Source organism: Mixophyes fleayi, chromosome 1 (assembly GCF_038048845.1).
Source record: "Mixophyes fleayi isolate aMixFle1 chromosome 1, aMixFle1.hap1, whole genome shotgun sequence".
Taxonomy (NCBI): domain Eukaryota; kingdom Metazoa; phylum Chordata; class Amphibia; order Anura; family Limnodynastidae; genus Mixophyes; species Mixophyes fleayi.
The window spans coordinates 339,712,232-339,736,729 of NC_134402.1; the positions used below are offsets into that span (position 1 = coordinate 339,712,232).

Below are 24,498 nucleotides of genomic sequence, written 5' to 3' on the forward strand. Positions count from 1 at the left end.
AGAAGTGCGTGTTCATTACATAGAGGGATTCTGACATTTTATTGAATGTGGTTATTCAAACCTATTCAAGTAGCGGGTTTCTGATATATCCATGCATCTATTTTACAGACTTTTCTTGCCAGAAAGGTGTAAGGACTGAATACTTGTGGAAACTGGAAGGGTGTTTTTTGTTTTTCTAAATGTGGTGCTGAGTTCGTTTTTTATACACAAATGCTTATGTTTCACATTTCATAAATATGTACCATTGTCTCTGCTTCTGTATTCAGCAGTCACTGCAGTAGTAATGGAAAACCTAACATTGTGTTTTACTTCAAGCGTTTAGATGATGTCATTAGAACAATGCCATCCATCTATTATAGTAGTAGGTTTTAGCACTTTTAGGTGTATAGAATAAGCTGTGTATTATGATAATTTTATAAAGCAAGCAATTGTCTATCCAAACTCCTCAGGGGCCTGGCTCAGCTGGGAAACAGCTTGATTAATATTTAGCATTAACAGAACCTAATTACCAACATAATTGCAGTAAATAAACACAATTACCCTAAGGACACTTGTAAAGACCTGTGTCTCTGTACAGGGTACAACCTCAGATAGGCAAACAATGTTGCCATTTGCAGCCAGGATTTGCAGGGGATGGCAGCACCAGGACACATCTGCATGGCGTAGATGTGTCACATGAACGCCATCTTCCCATCCCCCATTTCCTCTTCCAGTGGTTCCCTCATCTCTCTTACAGATGCCAGTGTTGGGTGGATGGTCCGCTTATATTATAGAGTAGGCGGAGTACTGGAGCATATTTTGTTATTCATGCTTATAACTCTTCTCATCTTGCATTCTGCACCCGCCTGAACACGAAGCTGCGTAACCACAGCAACCAGGCAGCTGGGACCGAGAGATGAGGGATAGCACAGGGGGTGGAAGAAAGATGGCATTCACCCCTTCACTGCTGTCAAAGGAGGGTGAACCCTCAAACTCTGCTCTCGTCCTTTCATCTAGAATCTAGATGAACATTTCCTTTTACAGACATACTTCTTGGACTCCTGAAAACGTACTGCAAATCTGGCGGGGAAGTGGTTAAAGCATGCAATGTCCCATGAGAGTATTAAAAAGGTTGATCTCTGCTACCAGAAGGGGCTTAACAGGACTCGGCCTTTCTTGGAGCTAACTGGGCCGTTGCTACCAACAATAGTAAAAGTAGCACATAAGAATCTTCGTTGCATATTTTTACCCCACAAATGGATCATGCCGTACTTAATAAAAGCCACATGCTTCTCTTTGAAATCTGATTTGTCAGGCGTTGGAATATGAACTGAAGCCAGTCTATAGGATAAAGGCAGCACAATAGTTCTAGCAGGGGAACAAGCATTCCATGCTCTAGATCATTAGTTTGGTCACACCTGAAATACTGTATTGAATCTCGCTCACAGCCTACAGTCCAGTGTGTGGTAGGAGGTATAACATTGTTGTTCTCTCTATTTTAAGTAACATGTTTAACATTTTCTCTTTAGATCAGGTATATCATCCTTCTTTCAGAAACCCTTTCTAGTACAAATATCCCCCCTCCTTTGTATAAATGTTATTGATCTAACCCCCGCCACACTTTTTTTTTTTATTTATATTTACTCCATTAACTAATCCTGTAAAGTGTTATCCTAAGTAAAATTGAACAGGCTGCAGTACCCCTGGCAGTACATGTACCAGTGGTTGAGGAGTCCTATTGGTTATACCCAACTCTACTGATTGCACTTTGAGTTGCCACAGAAGTATAGGTCTGGCTGGCAAGGGAAAAACTGTATGGTAAAAATGCAGTGACATTTTCATTTGGCAGTAAGGGAAATAATGTAGTCTACCCAACTGATTACCGCCAAAGATTTTGCTTAATAATTTACACAGGTTAAAAAACCATCAGATATATTTTCTAATACAGAGTGAAAAACATCAGTTATTCTGGTAAAGGAAATGCAAAATTTGATAGTTGTAGGTACCTCTATGTATATCCCAGATTTCTGTTAGAGACTGTATTTGCTTTAGCTGTAAAACTGTGTTAATACTTGCTCTACCCTTAATAAGTGGCAACAGATATTGACCAAAAGGTCATATTAACCAACAAATGCAAATCTCTCACTGTACCAACATTAACAGTTTAACCCTTTAGCATCAGTTTTCCTCCACTCCATCACTGTTTCAGAGACTCTGGGAGTAATTAAACACATATGGTGGGATTGTCATGCGGCACAGAGTTCCTGGAAGGGTTTAGAATCTCATAGCAAGGACCTCCCTGACATTTATGTTCATCGCACTCCCTGGGAGACCATACTTAGTGAACCTGTGACTGTATCCTGGCATTTCTTTATAAAAAGCTTTAAAATAGAATTGATCAAGTTCACTTTAAGACTGCCATGAATCTTCAAAGGGACATCTGGAAGGTAGATTTTTTTTTTTTTTAGCCAGAATAGAATTCCAAACATTGGCTGTTATAGGGTCTCTCTATTCATCATTCTGCAGCCAAATTAAGAAGTCTAAGCAATTTTAAGGCCTCCTTGAAACTGTACATAATCACTGTCTAGAACCATAATCGTGTACAGCAACCATTAGTGCAAGAAAAATAGACAGACATGTTTCACAAGGTTCTATATACACTGGTGTATATCTAACATTAAGGAGCTGAAATGTTACAGCTCCCCATAAATTATACATCATGCCAGCCTTAACGGAGGGCAGCTGATTCCATCTTCCCCACCCCCCTCCATGCTGCAGGCTGCTTTGGTGACTCAGATCCTTGATAGTGCTGACATCATCTTACAGGAGGTCAAGAGTTCAGCAAAGACAGTGGTAGGGGTGGAGGAGAGAGCACAGGGCATTATGGGTGTGCTCACAATGATCTTTCCATTGTTACATGCTATTTTAGTGTGAAGAAAGAAAACAGATTTCCACATTATGATATTGGTAATTAAAACAATGTATGCTCATGATTCAAATAGATAGAGTATCTCAAGTATTGACTATCCTTATGAACTGTTAATATTTTTTGCATGCCTTGAAAAGGGATACTTGACTGTAGGGTGTTAATATCACCAGCCCGTGACTGGTCATGCTTAAGGACTCATTAAAATGGATCTTGGAAACCAGATGAACAAGTCCAACTACATAATGAAGGAGGGCGGGAGAAGATCATTACAATCAACTGTCTATTATTACTCTGCTCAAAGCCAAAAATCAGAATCCCCCAACTCTCTAATTGGGCACACCCTGCAAATAAGATCATTGCAGATTACATTTTAGTCATGTCTTGCACATAGTCTGTTTCTAAAGAAAAGTTCTTAAAGGTGGAACTACAGCCAAAGACTTATTTTAAAACTCCATGAAAAAGATATGCATTCATATAAGTCATTGATTACAATGCCTGCACGCCTCTTCATTTCACAGCCAACAGAATCAAAGACTGTGTTGCCAACGTTTTAAAAATCCTTTTCGAAGGTACACTCAGTGTATCCATGCTGGGTACCTGCCATACTTTGTCAGAGGAACTTGCACTGCAAGCCCCATCAACATTTATTTATACATGACACCAATCATGTTTATTAAATAGTATTTACAGTGCAAAAATAAGCATTTTAAAATTCAGTAAATACATATTGAAGTTTAGAGAATAAAAATAGTGAAACATACCTGACATGCAGAATAGGAAGGACACTATTGTGAAATGTATTAATACTGAAAAAGGAGGACATCTGCAGGCCATATCTTCAAAACCTGGGAATGACAGCTTCTATGCTGTAGTATTTTAAGAGTGGTTTGCTCCCCTTGCCTTGGTGTAGAGCACATCTTGAGCAAACCCTTACAATCTGATGTTTTGCCGATAGGTGCCATGATTATGCTGTAGTATACTATTTTGTATATACAGAGAGCAGATACAATTCTATGATAATGGCCGTATACCAATCTTAACATTTATTTATTTTAAAGTATGATATGTAAATCAGTTGAAGTGGCAACAAAAACTTTGCAGTAGCATTCTTTCCTGACCAATCCATTTTTATCATAAAAGTAATTATTTGGAGATGTAGGTAATAACTAAAAAGTTATATTTTGACTTTCAAAGTGAGGATATTAGAGTAGTCTCTACATATTAAAGCACTTGCTTGCAGAAACAATCTCATGCTTTGTCCACAAAATGTCATCTAAACACACAGTGGAGGCAGCTACTTCTACTCTAACTTTGTATTTCAGATCTGGATAGAACTACATGAAGCCATACAGAGGAGTAGAGACCATTGTTATAAAAAAAAAAAAAAAAAAAAAAAAAAAAAAAAGCTTATAATACAGTTTCAATCCTTACCATTTAGAAAACAAAACCTGCTCCCTGGATGAGATGCCAAGTAGGATATTAAGATAAAAAATTCCCTAAATCAATAATTTATCTGATATGTCAATTATATGTTCTAATGGTTACAATCAGACCTATAGGTACAACCCTCCTACATAAAAATAAATTGGGCCTGTACAGTGTAGTTCAATATGCTGCTCACGTAACCTAGGAATGAGGACGTAATTGCTCCTCTTCTTGCACCCACTCGTCCAATACAGTGAAAGGTGTATTCACACTGATGACTTCACCATAATCAACCCAGTGGTTAGCACTTCTGCCTCACAGGTATGGCATCATGAGTTCAATTCCCGACCATGACCTTATCAGTGTGGAGTTTGTATGTTGTACCTGTGTTTGCATGGCGCATTTAGCGATATATCAATAGCTGCTGCTGAGGTTAATGGGAAAAAAGCTTCCCATAACTTATCTACCTCTCAGTCACACTCTATGTGACTGGTTTATTGGCACAAAGAGCAGCTGTGATCTTACAGCCCCTTCAGAGAATAGGTTTTGTCTGAAACTAGAATAAACAAATAATTTCAAACATGCATAGGATTACAACTAGAGAAATTAAGTTATAGGTTAAACATTACTGAGGTTTTGCTTAACTTTTGTTTCGATGGTCCAGTTTAATATCATCTCCTCAAAAGGAGATCATAAAGAAAGAAAAGACCGGAAAGGAATACTTTATTGTCAAAACAGAAGGAATAGGACACAGAAAAAGTATTTGATACTCCTACACTAGGAGAAATAGTAGTGTTTAGTTTTTACTTCCATTTCTAAATATTTGTCAAGTCATTTCGGTCAGAAATAAAAAACAAAACAAACAAACCTGCTAAATAATGTGGGTGTGTTCACGTTACCTGCTAAGGCTGATGCCTCACAGGTAATGATGTAATGCACTGCACCAACCAAACATTTTGAAGGTCTTCTACTGGTTACACTTAACTATGTGGAAGAGCATAGCTTTCTACATACACCTACATAATACCAGCCATATGGTCAATAAAAAAAGATTTACTTTCCTGAATTACGCTTGAAAATTTGGTGGAAAAATAGGCAAAAAAAATAAATAAAATCACAATGCATGAATAAGTATAGATTTATATACACCCAGTCTTTATTTATTTTTTTAAAGATAGCAGCCTGTATAGCTTCAGTGGTTAGATACACGCATTATACCACTTTCACATTGCCCCCTCGGCAATATCCTGGGTATACGAATCCGGGATATTGCCGGGGGACAGAGCCTCCTACACTGAACCCAGGTCTCTATGGCAACATCACAAGAGGAGCTTTGATTGGCTTCGCTTGTGATATAAGTTTTTTTTTTTGTATGTTTTCAATAGGTTTCAGCGAGACTGGAGACTACCTGGCTCAGACCCGGGAATAACTCTCCAAAAGCCCCAGGTCATCTGACCCGGGATTTAGCAAGGGAGGATTAGTAGTGTATCTGACATAGGCAGACATTCTCAGTGGATACGCTCGTTGATAACGCAACATCATCAGGCCAGTCGATCAGCAATTTTGACATGTACAGCATGAAGTTTTGAGTGTCTGCCCAATGATAGGGCAGGGGATTGTGCATGTGTGCAGAGGCTGCCCAGCCCAAAGAGAAGACATATGATACACATATTGGATTTATCTTCTGAACACCCATTGTCCAGAAAGTTTCAAAAAATAGAATGGAAGTAAGCGGAAATTACCGCTGGTTGTATGACATTAGCACAAAACAGGTATGATCACCGAGTGCCTCCCTTTCCCCTATAATTACTATAAAGAAACACTGTAGAACAATTTAATGAGGAGGAAAATATCAGGGGAAGTCTGGGGATAAAATAGTGACAATTTTTAAATGTACTTTAGATTTTTAAGCATAGTTCACCATACTACAGAAAAACCCCTTATCCAATAAAACAAGTCTCAAACATTTAAGATAACAGAACCAAATATCTGTAGGTCTATATATTGGACGTTACATTTCTGTAAAAGTGAATCTAAATCCCACTGAAAACCTTTGCTTTTTCTCTCATGTCTCATATTTAGTCCCACATACACTGGGCCATTTTCAGAGAGATATCTCTTACCTTTTTCTTATAATCATATGGCCATGAGTCTACAGATTAGAAAACAAAGCTATCAACTTTGCATGAATGAAGAAGAGGAATAACTGGGTTTCAATTTATTATAAGAAAGACGAAAAAGCACTTTTTTTTTTTTTTGCACATACAAAGCAAGATGCTGGTTTGGTATTGTGCAACATTTCCACCTCTTATAGCTGTACCATACTTTAAAACCACTTAAACTCACAAGTTGTCCAAACCTAAAACAGAAAAATGAGTTATAACCATTTTCTAGACCATGAAATGCTGGTGGCTGGAAAATTAAACTGGGATCCAAGACCTTCGGACCAAAACAAATGAGCATTTTAGAATACAGGTGGTTTCCCCAGCAGATGTGGACTCTTGATTAAATGTGAGCCAAGTGCCCCCTCTTTTGCCCACAACACCAAAGTAAAAATAGAAAAACAATACCAAAGTGTAAATTAACTTCTGTTTTCAATCAAGCTTTTAATGAAAAGATCATAAAATAACAGTTTTTCATCACTGTACATTAAGACTGAAAGTTTCTCGAATGTTCAGATCACCAGAATCTTCTGTATCCTCTTTGTTTTTTCTATATGACACTAGTGTGTGAGCTCCTCAGCAGAGTGCTCTGACCTGAATAGAAAGTCCATGAGGAGAACATTACAGCCCCAGGAGGCAGGAGGTGGGACTGAGGGACAAGAAGGGCAGAGATGCCAGGTTTGTACCCCTTCTTCCAGTTCTTTATAGGACAGCGGCATCCCCACCACACTTTTCTAGGCATGGACAGGGCCAGAAAAAACACATTTTATAGGTGTGCTGCAAAAAGAGGAGAGGCTCTGGGACTTAACAGGTTAATAAGCACCATATGCCCATCCCTGAGACACAAATGTATGATCTGGATGTTACTTAAGAGCAATTAGATCTTTATTTAATTACGCTCAACAATTAGCTTTTTTTCTTCTTAATCTGATGCAAGTGATTCACTATGTATAAACAAGGTGAGCTCTTACACAATAAAGGGTGCCTCCCTGGCAAGATTCCTAGAAGTCAGGCAGGTGGAACCAGTCTTTCTTTCCAGGAATCTCATACACGACACACTAAACTAGTGCCCAGACAGTGTTGAAAGCGCTTTCTCTAGTCAAATGCAGTCTGTCTAGGGTTACAATTTAAAGACCACTTATTCTCATATAAAAAAAAAAAAGTTTCCTTTTATAGAAAGTAACATTCACATCTGTATTGCATTGTAAATAAAGCTGATTGGGTAGTGGAAATATATTTTTTCCTATGCATATCACAATTCCTGTCTTTAAGACACCTGAAGGAGACAGACCATGGCTTCTCCAAGTAAAACAAATAGTTTGCACTCAGCTGCACAGCAAATGAAAATACATAATAATATAGGAAACTTATATAGGTTTGTGAATGTTGATGACGTATTTTATAGGTTTACTTGTCTTTTCACAACCAATAACTATCTTAATGTAAACTAATGAACTAAAATATTGAGGCAGAGTTACAAAGCTGCATCTGCTATAGATCGACACTAAATTCCTGTACCAGAGAAGACATGTGTGGACTACTTTGGTGAATTTACAATATGGACCAGCAGGGTTGGGCACTATCAGCCAACATCAACAAAAACACACAGACCTACATAAACCAAACCTGACAGCAAAGTCTGTGGTGCAACATAACCATGGCATATTTTAATGTGTTCGACAAATACATAAACTAAGAGGCTTCACCCCAGAACAACCTCAGTCTCATAGGCCGCACAACGATACTTCTGAGAAAAGCCACATAAAAGCATCTCTTTTTACAAGGATAGGTTATTGTTTTGCTAATCGGTATATTTGGCATAATATTTACATCTTCTGTATCAGTAAAACAAAAACCTAAAAGCAACACACAAATCAGGAAACATCATAGACATCTCTTTTCTAAAGCAATAGCCAACAAGCCTGTAAGCCAGCAGCAAAATTTCTAGTCCCATCCACACTATTACAGTTGGAAAAGGCTTAATTCTGTCCTGGTAGTCCAATAGCTTCGTAGGAGAAAGGAGCTAGGGGCATGTCCCTTCTTGGTCTCATCCCACCTCCTGCACCTGAAGGACTAAAGGAATTAGTACATTGTCAAAACTGGAAACAACACAAAAACAGGGTAGGATAGAAAACATCTTGAAGAAAAAAAAATAAAAAAAAATATACATATATATATATATTTATACCAAATGAAGCAAGTGACATTGTAACAATAAGAATAAAGAATTACAGAAGATATCCAGTATGAAACAGAAGAGCTACAGAAAGTCCTGCTTGGTGATTTATGGCTATTTGTTGAGTCTCTGAGGATACTTAGGTTTGTTTGCTTCTTGTTTTCTTTTTCTGAAATCCTTTAGTCTTTAAGCTATTACCCTACCACAGGTACCTTACAGTGTTTGCAGGCCCATGGCAGTGACAAGGATCTTAGTCCTGCGTGGCAGCCTCTCCTTAGCCCTTCCAGAAGGGCTTCTAATAAACTGAAGAGAACATTTGTAAGCAAAAAAAGGTAAGGATGGCAACCACCCTGCCTCTTTGCTGCTGCCCGTAGGGGTGTGTGAAATAAATACATTCAGAACTGCACATACATAGTGAAACAAAACGAACACTGCAAAAGTCTGCACCATTTTTGATTAGTTATTGTAGACCAGATAAAATTAACGGTGTATTTCCCATAGGTCAAAAAAACACCTGATTTAACTACTATAGCAATGAAGTAAACTTTAGTTTGAATTCATATTTCTAAATCATGCCAAATTGGATGAGTTTTAAGATTTTTTTAAGCTCTTTAGAATTTAGTATTCTATTTCAGTGTCAGCCAAGGGCAGCTGTTTTGCCAAGACTTTAAACATAAGAATTTATATCCTAATTTCACTTCGTTACCATGAATGGCAAAATTCATTACATCTTAAATAACAGGAAATCATTACATGTTTACATAAGCATTATTTATTATAATGTGTTCTTTCCACAAATACCGCTTTTTTTTAGATGCTAAACACTTGGCAGTCTGTACATTGGTCATTCCAACACATTAATTTACACAGCCCATAATCAGGGTATCCCGCACCCAAAAAGGGAATGTAAATCCTACTACCAGCATGGTAGTAGCACAAGTCCTTCACACGATTGAGAAGGTTAAAACCCATCTAACTTGTTAGTCGCCGAATTAGACTTTGCCATGTAATACTTCTAAACCAGGGTTTCAAAACATGAAAGCAATGAGGTCACTGACAACCCATGGAAAATGTGGAATTAATTTTGACTGGTCTGTTGCTGAGGTCTGAAACTGTAAAGATTTATGTAAACAATGAGATAAATATAAATAGTCCATTTGTTATTTTTTTTTGTTTGTTTTTTTTTTTTTTTAGTTTTTTTTTGAGCCCAGTTGGTTTCTTCAAAATGTGCTTTGGTTTAAAAAATAGTTTATGGATTTGGGTACAAGCTATTTTTTCTTTTCTTTTTCCGGTTTTATAATACATCCTTGTTTATGGTATACACATCTTAAAAATGGATTCCTGTTACTCCGACAAAGAAAGAAAAAAAATAAAAAAATTTCAGGAACAAAAACAAGCATTTTCCCACTGCCTGCCATTTACATTGTGAAATTGCTGCATATTTTATTTTACCATGTACAGCACAATTTTCAGATGCAGAATATAACTCCCTGTACCTCCCACCCCTCCACCCAGGTCCCAAAACTCTTAAAATTTGCTTTAATATGAAACTAGTGTTTTGCTTTTATCATAAAATACAGAAAATGTTTGATACAATACTATGTCATAGAAATGTGGCTGAAAGTTTGGTGCCCGGAGGTAGTCAGTCCCTGAAGTTTGAGAAATATTGTTATTATTAAATGTTGTCACAGTTTGGAAATGCATTTTCCTTTTAAACTCATTCTCTAGAACACAAACTTACACAGCTAGCTTAAAAAAAATAATTTGTACAATGCTCAACTATACACAGACTTGGTGTCGATAAGTGCTGAGAAAAAAAAAAATACATAAAACTATAAACTTGTCAAAATGAAATATTCTGAGTCAAGATATTTCAGATTCACACGGGTGAAGGTGTTGTCTGAATTGTCATTTTCTTTAAAGGGGTTGCAATGAGTTTATTGATATGAGCTACTATAAGTAATAGTGGGGAACCAATTTTTGGTATGGACAGACCATAAAAGTATAAACGATCTCCCCAAACATTGCTTATACTGGTCTCATTTTTTTAACATTACTGTTTCCAGAAAGCTGAGAGACTGTATTGTACAGCTGCCCTAGAAGCAAACTGTTAGTTGTTAAGTCATTAGGTCATTGCAGGAAGTAACAGGAGGGAAATCAATTATGATTATGAAGGGTGTTTTTTTTTTTCCTTTTTGGTGAGGGGTTATTTGGAGGATATGGACTTGGATTTAATTTATACTCATAACTAGGTAATGCCCCCCTTTCAGGGAAAACACTAATATAATTTTAGTATATGATGACCACCCCCTCCACCCACAAAGAAAAGAACATTATAAAAAGGAAACTGACCATCATATGCTCTTTTTTCAATAAGGCTGTAAATGTGTTACACATCTCTTCTACAACGCCCCAACACCTCTTAACGCTATACTAAAATGTGTGTGTAAAGGTCTATATAAAACACACAAAACATGTCCAGTCCCATCATCATTGGCCAATGATTGTTCTAATTTACAGGTCCATGGATTTCCACTTTTTAGCTCATTCATTATTGCTATTCATCAAATTACACAACTGTCCCCCCCACACACAATACACAGTGTCTATATGGCACATGGAGGACTTTTTTGCAGTCATATTCTGTTGTGAAAATCAGCCCAGCATTGCTCACAAGATAAGCTTGGCCTGAATCTTCTATGGGTGTCCACTACACCAGTGTTTCTCAAACCTGGTTCTCAGAACCCTACCAGTGCATGTTTTTCATATCTCCTTGCTTTAGCACAGGTGTATTCATTACTGTCTGACACATTGTAACAGATCCACAGGTGGTATAATCATTTCCATGGTCACCTGGAAAACCTGCACTGTTAAGGGTCCTGAGGACTGGGTTTGAGAAACACTGGTCTACAACCATCTATACGACTGTATCACAACAGTATTGTCATTAGCTGGTACTCATCTCTCACACAGAAAAATCTATGTGGCTAGAAGCATGGATTTAAGAGATTAGTGATATGCAGAAAATGTCTAGGGCCCCAAAAGTAATTCTGCCTCAGACCCTATATGTCTTTATCCAGGTCTGCAGTACAAAAGTTTTCAGAAATGCCCCAAACCGAATGTGAAGCAAGCGTTACAACTAATCTGTGGAATGAAAGCATCACATGCAATGTGATACATATCTGGTACACCCCCGATTCCCAGTTTTCCAATTGCTAAAAGGGCCAAGCAAACAACCCCAGGCCCATACATAAAGCCCCCTATTAGAGAACCAGGAATCACCAAATACAAGGCAGAAACCCAAAAAGGTACAAGTAAAATGTCCTTATCGCTTCAAGTCTGAAGAGCACTATATCTTATCTTTTTGGCAAATGTGGGGGGAGTTTTTAATTATTTTCCCATCACCACATTACATTTTTGGATTTGTTTAAGCCACAGGACTGAACATAAATAAACAACAACAAAAAAATCAACACACAACAAAATCTCCCAATAAATTCAAGATCAGGATAATTTGCCTGCAGCTGAAATCAGACTAATTTCTTTAGGTTTTTTTTATTTTTGGTCTTAATAAAAAAAAAAAAAAGAAGTAAACTGTGTAGATTCTGCAAATACCATGAAGTTAGGGTATGTGTATGTTTGGGAAGTCCTAGATTCTCATCTGCTTCTGACAGCAGCTGACAAAGATAATTTGCACTGATACTGAGAGACTATGTAACACTTTGGTTAATTAAAAGATTATATATTTTTTTTTTGTCCCTCCAAGAATATTTGACATGAATTGGAAAAGTTCAACCCCAATAGAAATGGTGTGATATGAGCTGCTAGAGAGTTATACTATTGAATGTGGCATATACTGCACAGTAAGATAAGAGTACCATTTGGAAAATGGGGCTTTCACAATAGCCTTTAATAATGTGGTAGCCTCTCCATGACCCTGTTTATAGGGAAAATTAAAGCACAGATTCAGAGGTGAATATAGTTCTACTCCTGCACAGCTTTCTACTTTCAATAGCAACTACTCATTTACATATTACTTGTCAATAAATACATTATCGGCCATGTGTCATTTGCAACTTTATCACTAGAGAAGGTGCCCGGCAATTACATGCAATTTATAACTGCACCCATATTTAGCAGTAGGAATATCCCTACAATTCTGCAAGCTTGAGAGAGGCTGGTATTGTTTTGAGGAAAGGGGTTGGTAGTTATTTTGGTTTAATTCAGAATGGATTTCTTTGGGTTCTGTATAGTTTTTTTTTTGGATCAGAATTTGTAACCATAACATGGTAGAGAGGGTGGCAAATTCCTGACAGTCCTATGTTTTTAATGTTTCTCATTTAATTTAAATGTTCTAACTTTATACATTTACTTACAAGAAGGAAAAAAAAAAAACTATGCAAAAAGCTTGTTACTTATCAAGAGTTTAAGAGGTAGCAAAAGTGACCAGTTTATCGCATCCTTCCATCTTACATGCCACTGCATACGCAGCCAAAATAGACTGACACACACATGCGCGCGCACACACACATACACGAGTACCAAGTCGGTGACTAGTCACCCAGACAAGCAATATGGTTAGAACCCTCTTTTCTTACAGAAAGGCTAGCACTAAAAGCCAGTCTGGCAGCAAAGTGGATTTTCTTATTCTATTTTTGGAGGTGTGTGGGTGGGAAATATTGATTATCTCTTACCATCTTAACACTTTGAGTCATGTATGCAGGACATTGTGCACTGTAACAAAGCACTGGGAGCCCTCTGAAGGAGAGAATGAGTTACCATAAATTGGGTCCTGAGCTCATCTTTACATGGAAAGCTCAATCATGTAAATTGAGTAGTGAAACGCAAGAATCCTAACCCACCACCCCAAATATTATTCCTAAACTTCCAGTTCAAAAATTCACAGATTCAAATGTAATTTAAAGTCTCCCACAACCCAGTACTGAGACACGTACCTATTACGGACAGGAAAACAAAACAAAAAAAAAAAAACAGGGGGAGGCAAACAAAAAAATAAACAAACAAAAGGACCTCCCTCCCACTGGCTCACTTGGGTGCAACTGTTGGGCAAAAGTTTCCAGTCTGTGGAGAAAAGAGCCTTCAGAAGGAAGAAAGATACCAAGAAGGAACATGCAAAGAATTCACAGCCATGGGATACCAAGCGCCCCAGAAAAGTGCCAGCCCGCGTTCAGCCATCTATGCATTGGTGTAAGAAAGGGGCAACTTGGCATGAAGCTATTCAGATGCCCACAGTGGTAACCAGGAGAGGGAGTTGTGAGGTTTCCTTGGTTTTCATTCATGGATACAACTAGGAGGCCAGCACCTCTTAAGGCTGGACAGATGTAGGCAGGGCCAGGATGTATAAAAGGTGTGGACACTGTAGGGTGCTTAATAACATACCTTCAGCCACCCTACACCGAAGCCCCCTACCCAAACACACCTTCAAACCCAAATAGAAGCTTGACTGTATGTACCAGGGTGCCTCCTCACACAATAAAACATGGTAATTCTGCCAGCTTCATGCCAGCACAGTACAGCCAATTCTTAGCAAGAGGGCCTTTGAAGTCTTTATGTAGGTCCTGAGGATGCAGAGGTGAAGAATGATGGGGATCTAAAATTACTCTTCATTTAGAGAAGTGGAGGTGACACAATTGGCTTTCACTGTACCACAACTTGAAAATGTTGTTGTCGATCATTACACGTTAAAGCTAAGGGGAGGCGTCCCCTTTCTACCATCTTTGATGTAATCTAACTGGAAAACAGGTACCCTTAAAGCAGCAAGCCATCAGGAAGGTAAATTGGTTTGTGTGTGTTTGTGTGCACAAGAGAAGCACATTCTTAGGGTGTCACAAGAGTCTTTGGTTTAGGATGGGGAGGTATGCATACGCAGGTGACTTATCAGATTGCGCTGCTGGGTGAATTTCCCCCCGCAGAGCTGACATTCATAGGGCTTTTCCCCTGAGTGGACACGCATGTGTTCGGTCAATCGATATTGCCTGGTAAAGCGCATCCCACACTCTTCACAAGCAAATGGTTTGAGGCCCAAGTGGCTCCTCATATGGCGGGTCATGGTTCCTCGTTGTGTGAACATCTTGCCACAGATGTTACAGGGGAAGGGACGGGTCAGCCAGTGCGTTTTCTCGTGCTGTCGAAGGGTGGCTGGGTCTTTGTAGCTTCTCTCACACACCGAGCACTTGAATGGCCGAGATTCATTAGGAAAGGTTGTGTTGGGAGTGGACAGGTCCTCTGCTTCCTCCTTACAGTAGGAATCCTCCTCTTTGATATATAGTTCCTCTTCAGTGTGCGTTTCCACGTGGGCATTTAGTTGCTCAGAACTAGGAAATCCCTTTCCACAGGGGATACAGACATACAGGTTGTCACCAAATGGCACAGTCTCAAATCCATCTTGCCTGTAAACATAGTTGGCACTAGGATGCTCACTCTCATTCTCACTATGTCCACTCTCCTCACTGTTTTCTTTGCCATTTTCCACCTCCTCCTTACACTGGAAACTCTGCTCAGAAACATAACCTCCAACAGAATTTCTTTCCTTTGACATAGGCCTAACTATAACTCCGTTGGGCATAGGCTCTCCTTGATCTGGAGACTTTTCCCCCTCTTTTCTATCCCACTCTTTTTTACGAGAGGAGTGGCGGAGATTTTTCTTTGGCCCGGATTCAGAGTGGTTCTCCTCCACTTCCATTGGTTCGCTGTCTCTTTTTTGGAGGGCGGATTCTTCGTATGAGGCACTGTTGGCTACAGATGCAGAGGCAGACTGGGGACTGCCTGCATGACCGTCTGCTTGTACATTCTCTTCTTGTGCAGGTAGGGACGGGCTTTTCTTAGAAAGGTCAAGACCTAGCTCATGATCACTCCCATTAGTGCTGTTATTGAGGCTGCTGTTGCTCCCTGTACCTCGACTTAAAGGGTGGCTATTTTCCTGCTTGGGGTTGCTAATATACACCTCTTCTTCTTGCCCTGCAGCTTTGGACAACTCATTTGAGTTGGAACCCTTGTTGCCATCCAAGGACCCAGAAAAACGCATATGAGCAAGTGGGGGATTGGAGAGCCTGTGACTTCTGCCAACGCGGCCTATGCTGGGCATTCCAAGCTTTCCGACAAACGGCTTCCCAGCACGCTTCAACTTTTTCCGGCAAAGAGTTGCCAAGTCATGGAGTTGGAGGTAGCTTGCTGCAGTAAGCAGAGCGTTGAAGTTCTGCTCTCCTGGCTGGTCGGATGTTAAAAGTTTACCGGTGTAGATAAAGTCCAAAATCTGTCGGAAAACTGCAGGATTAACCATATCTGTATCTAGATTGATTAAGTTGTCATGAAGAACGAGAGATTTAAAGTACATGCTGCTGGCGGCAAGGATGTTCTTGTGAGCTCGGAATAGGGCATTTTCCACCACAATGATGACATCACATAAGAAACCTTTGGCTCGTTGCTGATTCAGCTGAAGCAGCAGTTGTTTGGCATGGTTTGGCAGATCCATTTCCCCCTTTTCATTCAATGTGCTCTGCCTGTGGAAAATTAAATACAAGAATTTAGCAAAAATGCACTCAGACATTCCACATTTAATTTCAAATCATCTAATTTAATAAAAGGGAATTAGCAGCAATGATGAGCAAACAGTTTATAATATACTCCTAGATAATATATTTGGACTTTACTTTAGGACACCTCTCTATCATGTGCAATATCAGCAGGTCACCATGAATTACCAATTTCTGATTTAACAACATAACAAGGCAATCACCAGGCTTTTTTTTTTTTTTTTTTAAAACAGTCATTCCTGCATTTCATACCCAATGCCTATGGCTGTAGTTTAGAAATAAAAAAAGAGGAGTAAGAATCGAGAATGTTCTAGGATTGTAAAGGTTTATGGCAAGTGAGGAGTTGGTAGGATAAGTTTTATTTTTAAAGAATAAATTCCCCATAAACATTAAAGCAGTTTAGGGTGGAATATCACAAGTTGTACTTCATCCCTAAAGTTTACAAGGTCCCTGGGCATCATGTACAGTCATGGCCAAAAGTTTTGAAAATTACACAAATATTATTTTTTTTTACAAAGTCTACTGCCTCAATTTTTATGATGGCAATTTACATATACTTCAGAATGTCATGAAGAGTGATCAGATGAATTGCAATTAATTTAAAAAAAGTCCCTCTTTGACATGACAATGAACTTTATCCCAAAAACAAAATTTCCACTGCATTTCGGCCCTGCCACAAAAGGACCAGCTGACATCAGGTTAGTGATTCTCTTGTTAACAGGTGAGAGTGTTGATGAGGACAAGGCTGGAGACCACTCTGTCATGCTTAGAATAACAGACTGGAAGCTTTAAAAGGAGGGTGCGGCTTGAAATCATTGTTCTTCCTCTGTTAACCAATGTTATCTGCAATGTTATCAGTCATAATTGAGGCTTCAAATGCAAGGATAATGCTGCTAGTAAGATTGCACCTAAATCAACCATTTATCGGATCATCAGGAACTTCCAAGGAGAGGTTTAATAAATGTGAAGGCGGCTTCAGGGGCGCCCAAGAACATACAGCAAGCACCAGGACCATCTCCTAAAGTTGATTCAGCTTCGGGATCGGGGCACCACCAAAGCAGAGCTTGTTCAGGAATGGCAGCAGGCAGGTGTGAGTGCACCTGCATGCACAGTGAGGTGAAGACTTTTGGAGGATGGCCTGGTGTCAAGAATGCACTTCTCTCCAGGAAAAACATCAATGACAAACTGATATTCTGCAAAAGGTACAGGGATTGCATTGCTGAGGACTGGGGTAAAGTCATTTTCAGATTGTTTGGGGCAACTGAAAAAACGCTTATCCGGAGAAGGAAAGACGACGCTACCATCAGTCCTGTGTCATGCGAACAGTAAAGCATCCAGAGACCATTCATGTGTGGGGTTGCTTCTCAGTCAAGAGAGTGGGCTCACTCACAATTTTGCTTAAGAACACAGCCATGAATAAAGAATGGTACCAAAACATTCTCCAAGAGCAACTTCTCCTAACCAACCAAGAATAGTTTTGTGACAAACAATGCCTTTTCCAGCATGATGGAGCACCTTGCCATAAGGCATAAGTGATAGCTAAGTGGCTCGGGGATTAAAACATCAAAATTTTGGGCCCATGGCCAAGAAAAATCCCCAGACCTTAATCCCATTGAGAATTTGTGGTCAATCCTCAAGAGGTGGGTGGACAAATAAAAGCCCACAAATTCTGACAAACGCCAAGCATGGATTAGGCAAGAACGGGCTGCCATCAGAGCCGGATTAACAATAGGGCTAAATGGGTTACAGCCCAGGGGCCTCGGGCATCTGGGGGGGGCTGCCGGCATTCATCGGGTTGGGGGGAGGGGGGGCCCGCCTCTGGCTCCAACTGTCACCTGTTCAAGGAGAATGGCAGGCAGCTAATAGCAAATGTTATGCTGTTAGCTGCCTGCAGTAACTGTAATACTTACGCGACGCGCAGTAATCTCCTTACTGAGGAGAGTTTGTGAGAGTGAGACTATGAGTCATATGGGGAGGGGCGCTCAAAGTACCCTTAGCCCGGGGCCTCCCATCGCTTAATCCGGCCCTGGCGGCCATCAGTCAGTATGTGGCCCAGAAATTGATTCACAGTATGCCAAGGCGAAATGCAGAGGTCTTCAAAAAGAAGGGTCAACACTGCAAATATTGACTCTTTGCATAAACTTAATGTAATTGTCAATAAAAGCCTTTGAGACTTATGAAATGTTTATAATTTTACTTCAGTATACTATAGCAACATCTGACAAAAAGGTCTAAAAACACTGAAGCTGCATACTTTGTGAAAACCAATACTTGTGTCATTCTCAAAACTTTTGTCCAGGACTGTAGGTGTTCCAGCTCCGTGACCCGCCAAACCTCAAAAATGCTGTACTACAGGTAAGCAAAGTTTATGGATGGGGATTGTCATATCCCAGCAAAAACTAAATTTTCAGTTTAATTATGAATAACGTTATCTGCAGGCTAACACAAATGTGCTTACATTCTATTCAAGGAAATGTACGTGCCCATGCATAACAAGTGAATAATTCACCTTCAAGCAATAGACTTTTGTAGTAAAAGTCTTGCGAGGCATAAAAATAAAAACAAACACTACACTAGCAATAAAATGATAGTTTTACTAAATATTATACTTTTTTTTTTTTTTTTTTTATAAACAAAAAGTCCACTGCTACTCTCGCAATAGTAAATGCCAAGACAATAGTAGTTCAAACATATAAAGTCGCACTACCAGGAAGGTAGTGAAGTAACTGGCCCACTGCAGTAACAAGCCCACACATTGGTATATTCAATATAAAACTGTAAAGGGCAAGGACACTGCACAGTGATCAAGTGGTTTATTAGACAACGTAGTGCATTTAACACTGCACTTGTATATAGATGGTGACTGACACTGGAACATTTGCAGGCTGTTCACTATCAGCACAGTATTCAGGTTAACGTGGATAGACTTGCAGTTAAGTTAGGCGTTTCAAAGGTCAACTTTAATTGTTACTACATTGTCTGAAACAAATTGATAAATATGTGCGATTTCCTTGTCATTTACAGTAACTTACACATTTATACGAACTACAGTTTTGCAATTTGGTTAATTTTCCTTCAAACTATCATTTTGAATACTAGTGACAACGTAGCATAGGTCTACATGATTCTGGCTTGATTTAAAGTCAAGGGATCTGCTGTCACAGCAAATGAACCCTTTTGCAGCAAATCATTAGCAGCAGCGAGACCATAAACTGTGCGACTAATTTTTGACGACAGAGAAAACATCTTTTGCACACCTAGATGTGTGTGCCATGGACCTATGGTAGAAATGAGAGATCAATTTTATCAATTGTATTTACATTATTTTTTGTATGCAACATGCTTCCAGTCTGTTTGCAGTGTGTCCTGGCTGGGTACACCGCCTTGCTTACAATGTGTTCTGCATTATCACAAGCAATGCAAAAAAAAAAGAAGGAAACACTGCTTTTTACACAGCAAAATGAAGAGGCAAGGCACACAAGTCAGAAATGCACAAACACTGCTCAAACTACAGCAGAAACTACCTAGAGTCAAGCAAAGTTCAGCTGACAAGGTTCGCAGTCAATTTAAACCATATGCAAAGGCTTGCCTGTAAGGGGGGCACAGACAGACAGAGGGGCACAGACAGACAGAGGGGCACAGAGACAGAGGGGCACAGACAGACAGAGGGGCACAGACAGACAGAGGGGCACAGACAGACAGAGGGGCACAGACAGACAGAGGGGCACAGACAGACAGAGGGGCACAGACAGACAGAGGGGCACAGACAGACAGAGGGGCACAGACAGACAGAGGGGCACAGACAGACAGAGGGGCACAGACAGACAGAGGGGCACAGACAGACAGAGGGGCACAGACAGACAGAGGGGCACAGACAGACAGAGGGGCACAGACAGACAGAGGGGCACAGACAGACAGAGGGGCACAGAGACAGAGGGGCACAGAGACAGAGGGGCACAGAGACAGAGGGGCACAGAGACAGAGGGGCACAGAGACAGAGGGGCACAGAGACAGAGGGGCACAGAGACAGAGGGGCACAGAGACAGAGGGGCACAGAGACAGAGGGGCACAGAGACAGAGGGGCACAGAGACAGAGGGGCACAGAGACAGAGGGGCAAAGAGACAGAGGGGCAAAGAGACAGAGGGGCAAAGAGACAGAGGGGCAAAGAGACAGAGGGGCAAAGGAAGGAAATTATACAAGGAAACTGGATGAAGCATATAAGGAATCTAAACAGATTAAAGAAAAGCAGAGGGAGATTCAAAGGAGAGTATTAACTAGTGTTTATGCTAGAGACATAACCACTTTGCCGGCAGCCTGGGTATAACCCTACTACAAGCATTTATGGGGCGAGTGAACAGTCATTGCAAAAACAACAAGTCAGCTGTTTACATGTTGCATCAAATTGAAGAGCAAAAAATCCCTGAAGACTGAAATAGTTCAAACACATCAGTTTGCTGTAGCTTACAAAACACACACACACACACACACGGCAAGATTTTATAGGAATATGTAACTCCTAAATCACAGAGGCCAAAAAAACACATGCATATCAAGATGGCAATTATTTATGCTCATCAACAGCCAGATTAATTTTATATCTAACACTATATAGAGATATGAGTTATAAAACTATGTTGGCAGGATATGTTTATGGCTAGAATGTCCATGGAAAAGTGAAGAGGCCCCAGTTGGACAGTTGAGGTTTATAAAAACAATCAGATCATGTCACTGATGAATAAAATGAATGTAGCATTAAGTAGTCTGCAGCATGTTAGTAAAATGTTCTGACACAGGAAACGCATATAAAACAGTATGACAACAAGAGCAGCATCTCCCTAACAGAGCCACAACCCATAGCAGACTAATCCAGTGGAGTGCAAGCTGGGTGCTTGTTAGAAACACACAAGTAGCTCATTTATGTACCAGAACAACAGAATATCAGGCTGCATTTTATACTGCTCAGCTAATAAAGCCCAATAAGCAGGCTTCTGCCATATGCTCCATTGTTGCGATATTCCCATTCAAGATCTGCCTCCCATTTTGTTTGTTAGAGGTGGAAGGACAAGCATCCCCCCTCCCTAATTCTAGTGTATGTTTTAAGAGGCTGCCATACATTTGAAAGACAAAAACAGTTGTTTAAAAATGAACAATTTCACAACCAATTTGTTTGGGTTTTGTTTTTTTTAATGTAAAAGACAGAACAAAAAGGGCAACGCAAAAGAAGTGAAAAAAAAAAAAAAAAAAATAAGCCACCACACTACTACTCGCTTTCTTTTAATCTTACTCAGAAAGGCAGCTGGCACAGGCGGGCACTGCGTTGCAAGGAAACTGGACAAAAGAGACCACACAGACTCTGGAAAATGTGTGCTGAGCGCAAAGTGCAGTCTGCCAGGCTCAGCAGGAAGCTGAGGACTGATCCTATAGTAGGACAGGAGGGGGGACTTTGACGTACCACAGTCAAGCAATATTGACCAATTCATAACTGTATGACCAAACCACTATCCCCCCCCCCCAAAGAAAAAAATCTCAAAAACATATACAGATTATTGAGGTCATTATTCTGGAGTATAAGCGATTTCTCATTCTATAAATAGTATACTTGTCTAGTTCTTTAACCACAAGGCAGAATAAATAGCAGACATGGCTAACCTTATGCACACACAACCTTAGTCCATTTGTGAAATGGATTAGCAATAAGGACACACTCAGATAAAAATGAAAGGTATGCATCTATAATGGCATGACCAAAAAAAGAAAGAACATGTCAAATAGAAACACATCAAAAAGTTTACCAAGGTAACAAAAACTCTACAAGAAAATAAACTCTACGGTTAGCATGTGCACAATATAAATACAAGTCATTCAATATCACTAAAGAAGTAAACAGGAATTAGGACCCGTGGAATAATGACCACAAAGTCTCAAAGTAAAAACATGCAGGAAACACTGATAAGTATTTTACATTGTAAAGCTGGGTACACACCTATGCAATCTTACTTCAGATGCAATTTCTGTAATGATTTCACCAAGGATTGAAAGTCCCGATAAGAATGCCGATTCATGCGTACACACCTAACACAATTTACCGTCAGATTGTGATCTCCATCTCTCAGAACAATCTGCTGAAAAGATTGTGACTCCGCACTCACAACCAGAAGTGTAGGCAGATATCTGTGTGTACAATCACACTTCCATATTTGCCCAACATAGTTCCATCGGTGATCATGATATTTTAGAAAGTTTAGAAAACCAAATCAACAGATGCTGTGGGCAGATTCAATTCCCTGTGTTGTTCTTTAGAACAATGTGAGCCGCGCAATAGCACCGTTACTACTTGGTACGATAAAACATGAGAGTTGCACACACATGGTGGCTTCGTGGTTCGCACTTCTGCTTCACAGCACTGGGGTCATGAGTTTGATTCCGGACCATGGCCTTATCTGTGTGGAGTTTGTATGTTCTCCCCGTTTGCGTGTGTTTCCTCCCACAATCCAAAAAACATACTAGGGCAGGCCTGGCCAACCAGTGGCTCTCCAGGTGTTGTGAAACTACAAGCCCCATCATGCTTTGCCAACAGATATCCAGCCCATAGCTGGCAAGGTATGCTGGGACTTGTAGGTTCACCACACCTGGAGAGCCACAGGATGGCCAGGCCTGTACTAGTAGGTTAATTGGCTGCTATCAAAACTGACCCGAGACTCTGTGTGTGCCTGTATGTGTGTGTTAGAGAATGTGGACTGTAAGCTTTAAGGAAGCAGGGACTGATGTGAGCGAATTTTCTGTACAGCGCAGCGGAATTAGTAGCGCTATATAAACGATGATGATCATACTCTTACAAGATTGAACAAACGGTTGTGAATTGTGTGATCTGCACAATAGTTGCATATATGTGTACCCAGCTCAAGTGATTCTGTGTGTCACATGTAATTTGCCATTTACACACAAGCTCCAAAGTGATCATGATACATACAATCATAATGGACTTGACTTTATCCAGTATGAATGGCCCCCATAGCCGTCTGTGTGTGTGTTTATCAATGAAATATAAGGAGCAACACAAAACACTGCAATGCTGAACAACTCAATGGAGGAATTCAATTGGCTGCATTACTGGTAAAAGTAACTCGGCCTTCGCATTATTACCGTTATTACAGTAATAATGCACTTAACATTATTACGGTAGTTTCAACGCCGCCTTGTTGTTTGCATTTCCCCGAGTTAAAATTACCGTAATAACGGTAACAGCTTAAACGCCGCGCTAATTCGGGGGGAATTGAATTCCCCCCAATCTGTGCACTTTGGCTAAAAAGGCATGTGACAATACTGGTAACCGATCTAGAAATTCAATAGACATACAGAACAGCCACATCAGTACATCTGGGAGCACCATAAGCTACATTTACTTTGCCTTTTGCATGAAATATAAGAATGACAATGCATACTATCATTATGTCTACAAGAATCCCATGTCTCCCCATACATATGGTTACTTTTTTTTTCTCACTGACTAAATTCTTTATCCTTAGTAACTTTATCTATACGATTGTCTGTTTATCCATGTGAGTTGCATGATGCCTATCCGTGTCACGGACACATATGTTATCAACCACTTTCTGACAAAAAGAGGCTGCCAGCAGTACTGGTCAATAGGATTATTGACAGGAAGCCTCTTATGCATAGAGGAAAACACAAGGACTTACCCCACTACCACAACTGTATCTGAGCTATGTTTTTGCTCTGGTAAGAATCTTTAGCTTCTCAAATAAGGATGAAAAAAAAAAAAAAAGTTTAGGTAGTTCTTATATAGGATTCAGATGTGAGGGGGGGGGGGGGGGGGTATTCTCAGCTATGTGTTATTCATCCAGTGTATGCAGTATGACAGGGGTGGGAAGCCATATACAAATGGTAACAGAAAGTACCAGACATTGCCATAAAACAGTTCTGCTTTTCTTAGTTGAAAACATTGGTTTATGTCACCTCAAATTAACAAGTGAAAAAGCCTAAAAGTAATAGTCGTCATCTTAATTGACAACACCAAGAAAACCAACACCAGCAACAGAGGAGCACACGTTTTCTAGGGAAGTGCCCAATTTATTCCATCATGATGGACATGTCGGCTCAGAATAAATCCTCACATACTGAACTCTGGGAAGTCTTTAAAAGATGGTTGTACTGTAACATTACAAAAACAACAACAAAAATCCAGAGCCAACAATACGGCTACCTTAACGTATAGTCTGCCGTAAGTAGCTTGTGAGCCCGAATCTTGAAAG

General features: G+C 39.9%; 1 protein-coding gene across 1 annotated transcript in view; it reads right to left on the reverse strand.

The window, feature by feature from the left end:
* Window positions 1-6,910: 6,910 nt before the first annotated feature.
* The window catches only part of HIC2 (HIC ZBTB transcriptional repressor 2), a 35,770-nt gene continuing 18,182 nt past the window's right edge, over window positions 6,911-24,498 (reverse strand). Inside the window, exon 2 of the mRNA XM_075216205.1 lies at window positions 6,911-16,191. Coding sequence (XP_075072306.1) covers window positions 14,535-16,163 — 1,629 coding nt within the window. The 5' untranslated portion in view covers window positions 16,164-16,191 and the 3' untranslated portion in view covers window positions 6,911-14,534. The remainder of the gene's footprint in view (window positions 16,192-24,498) is intronic.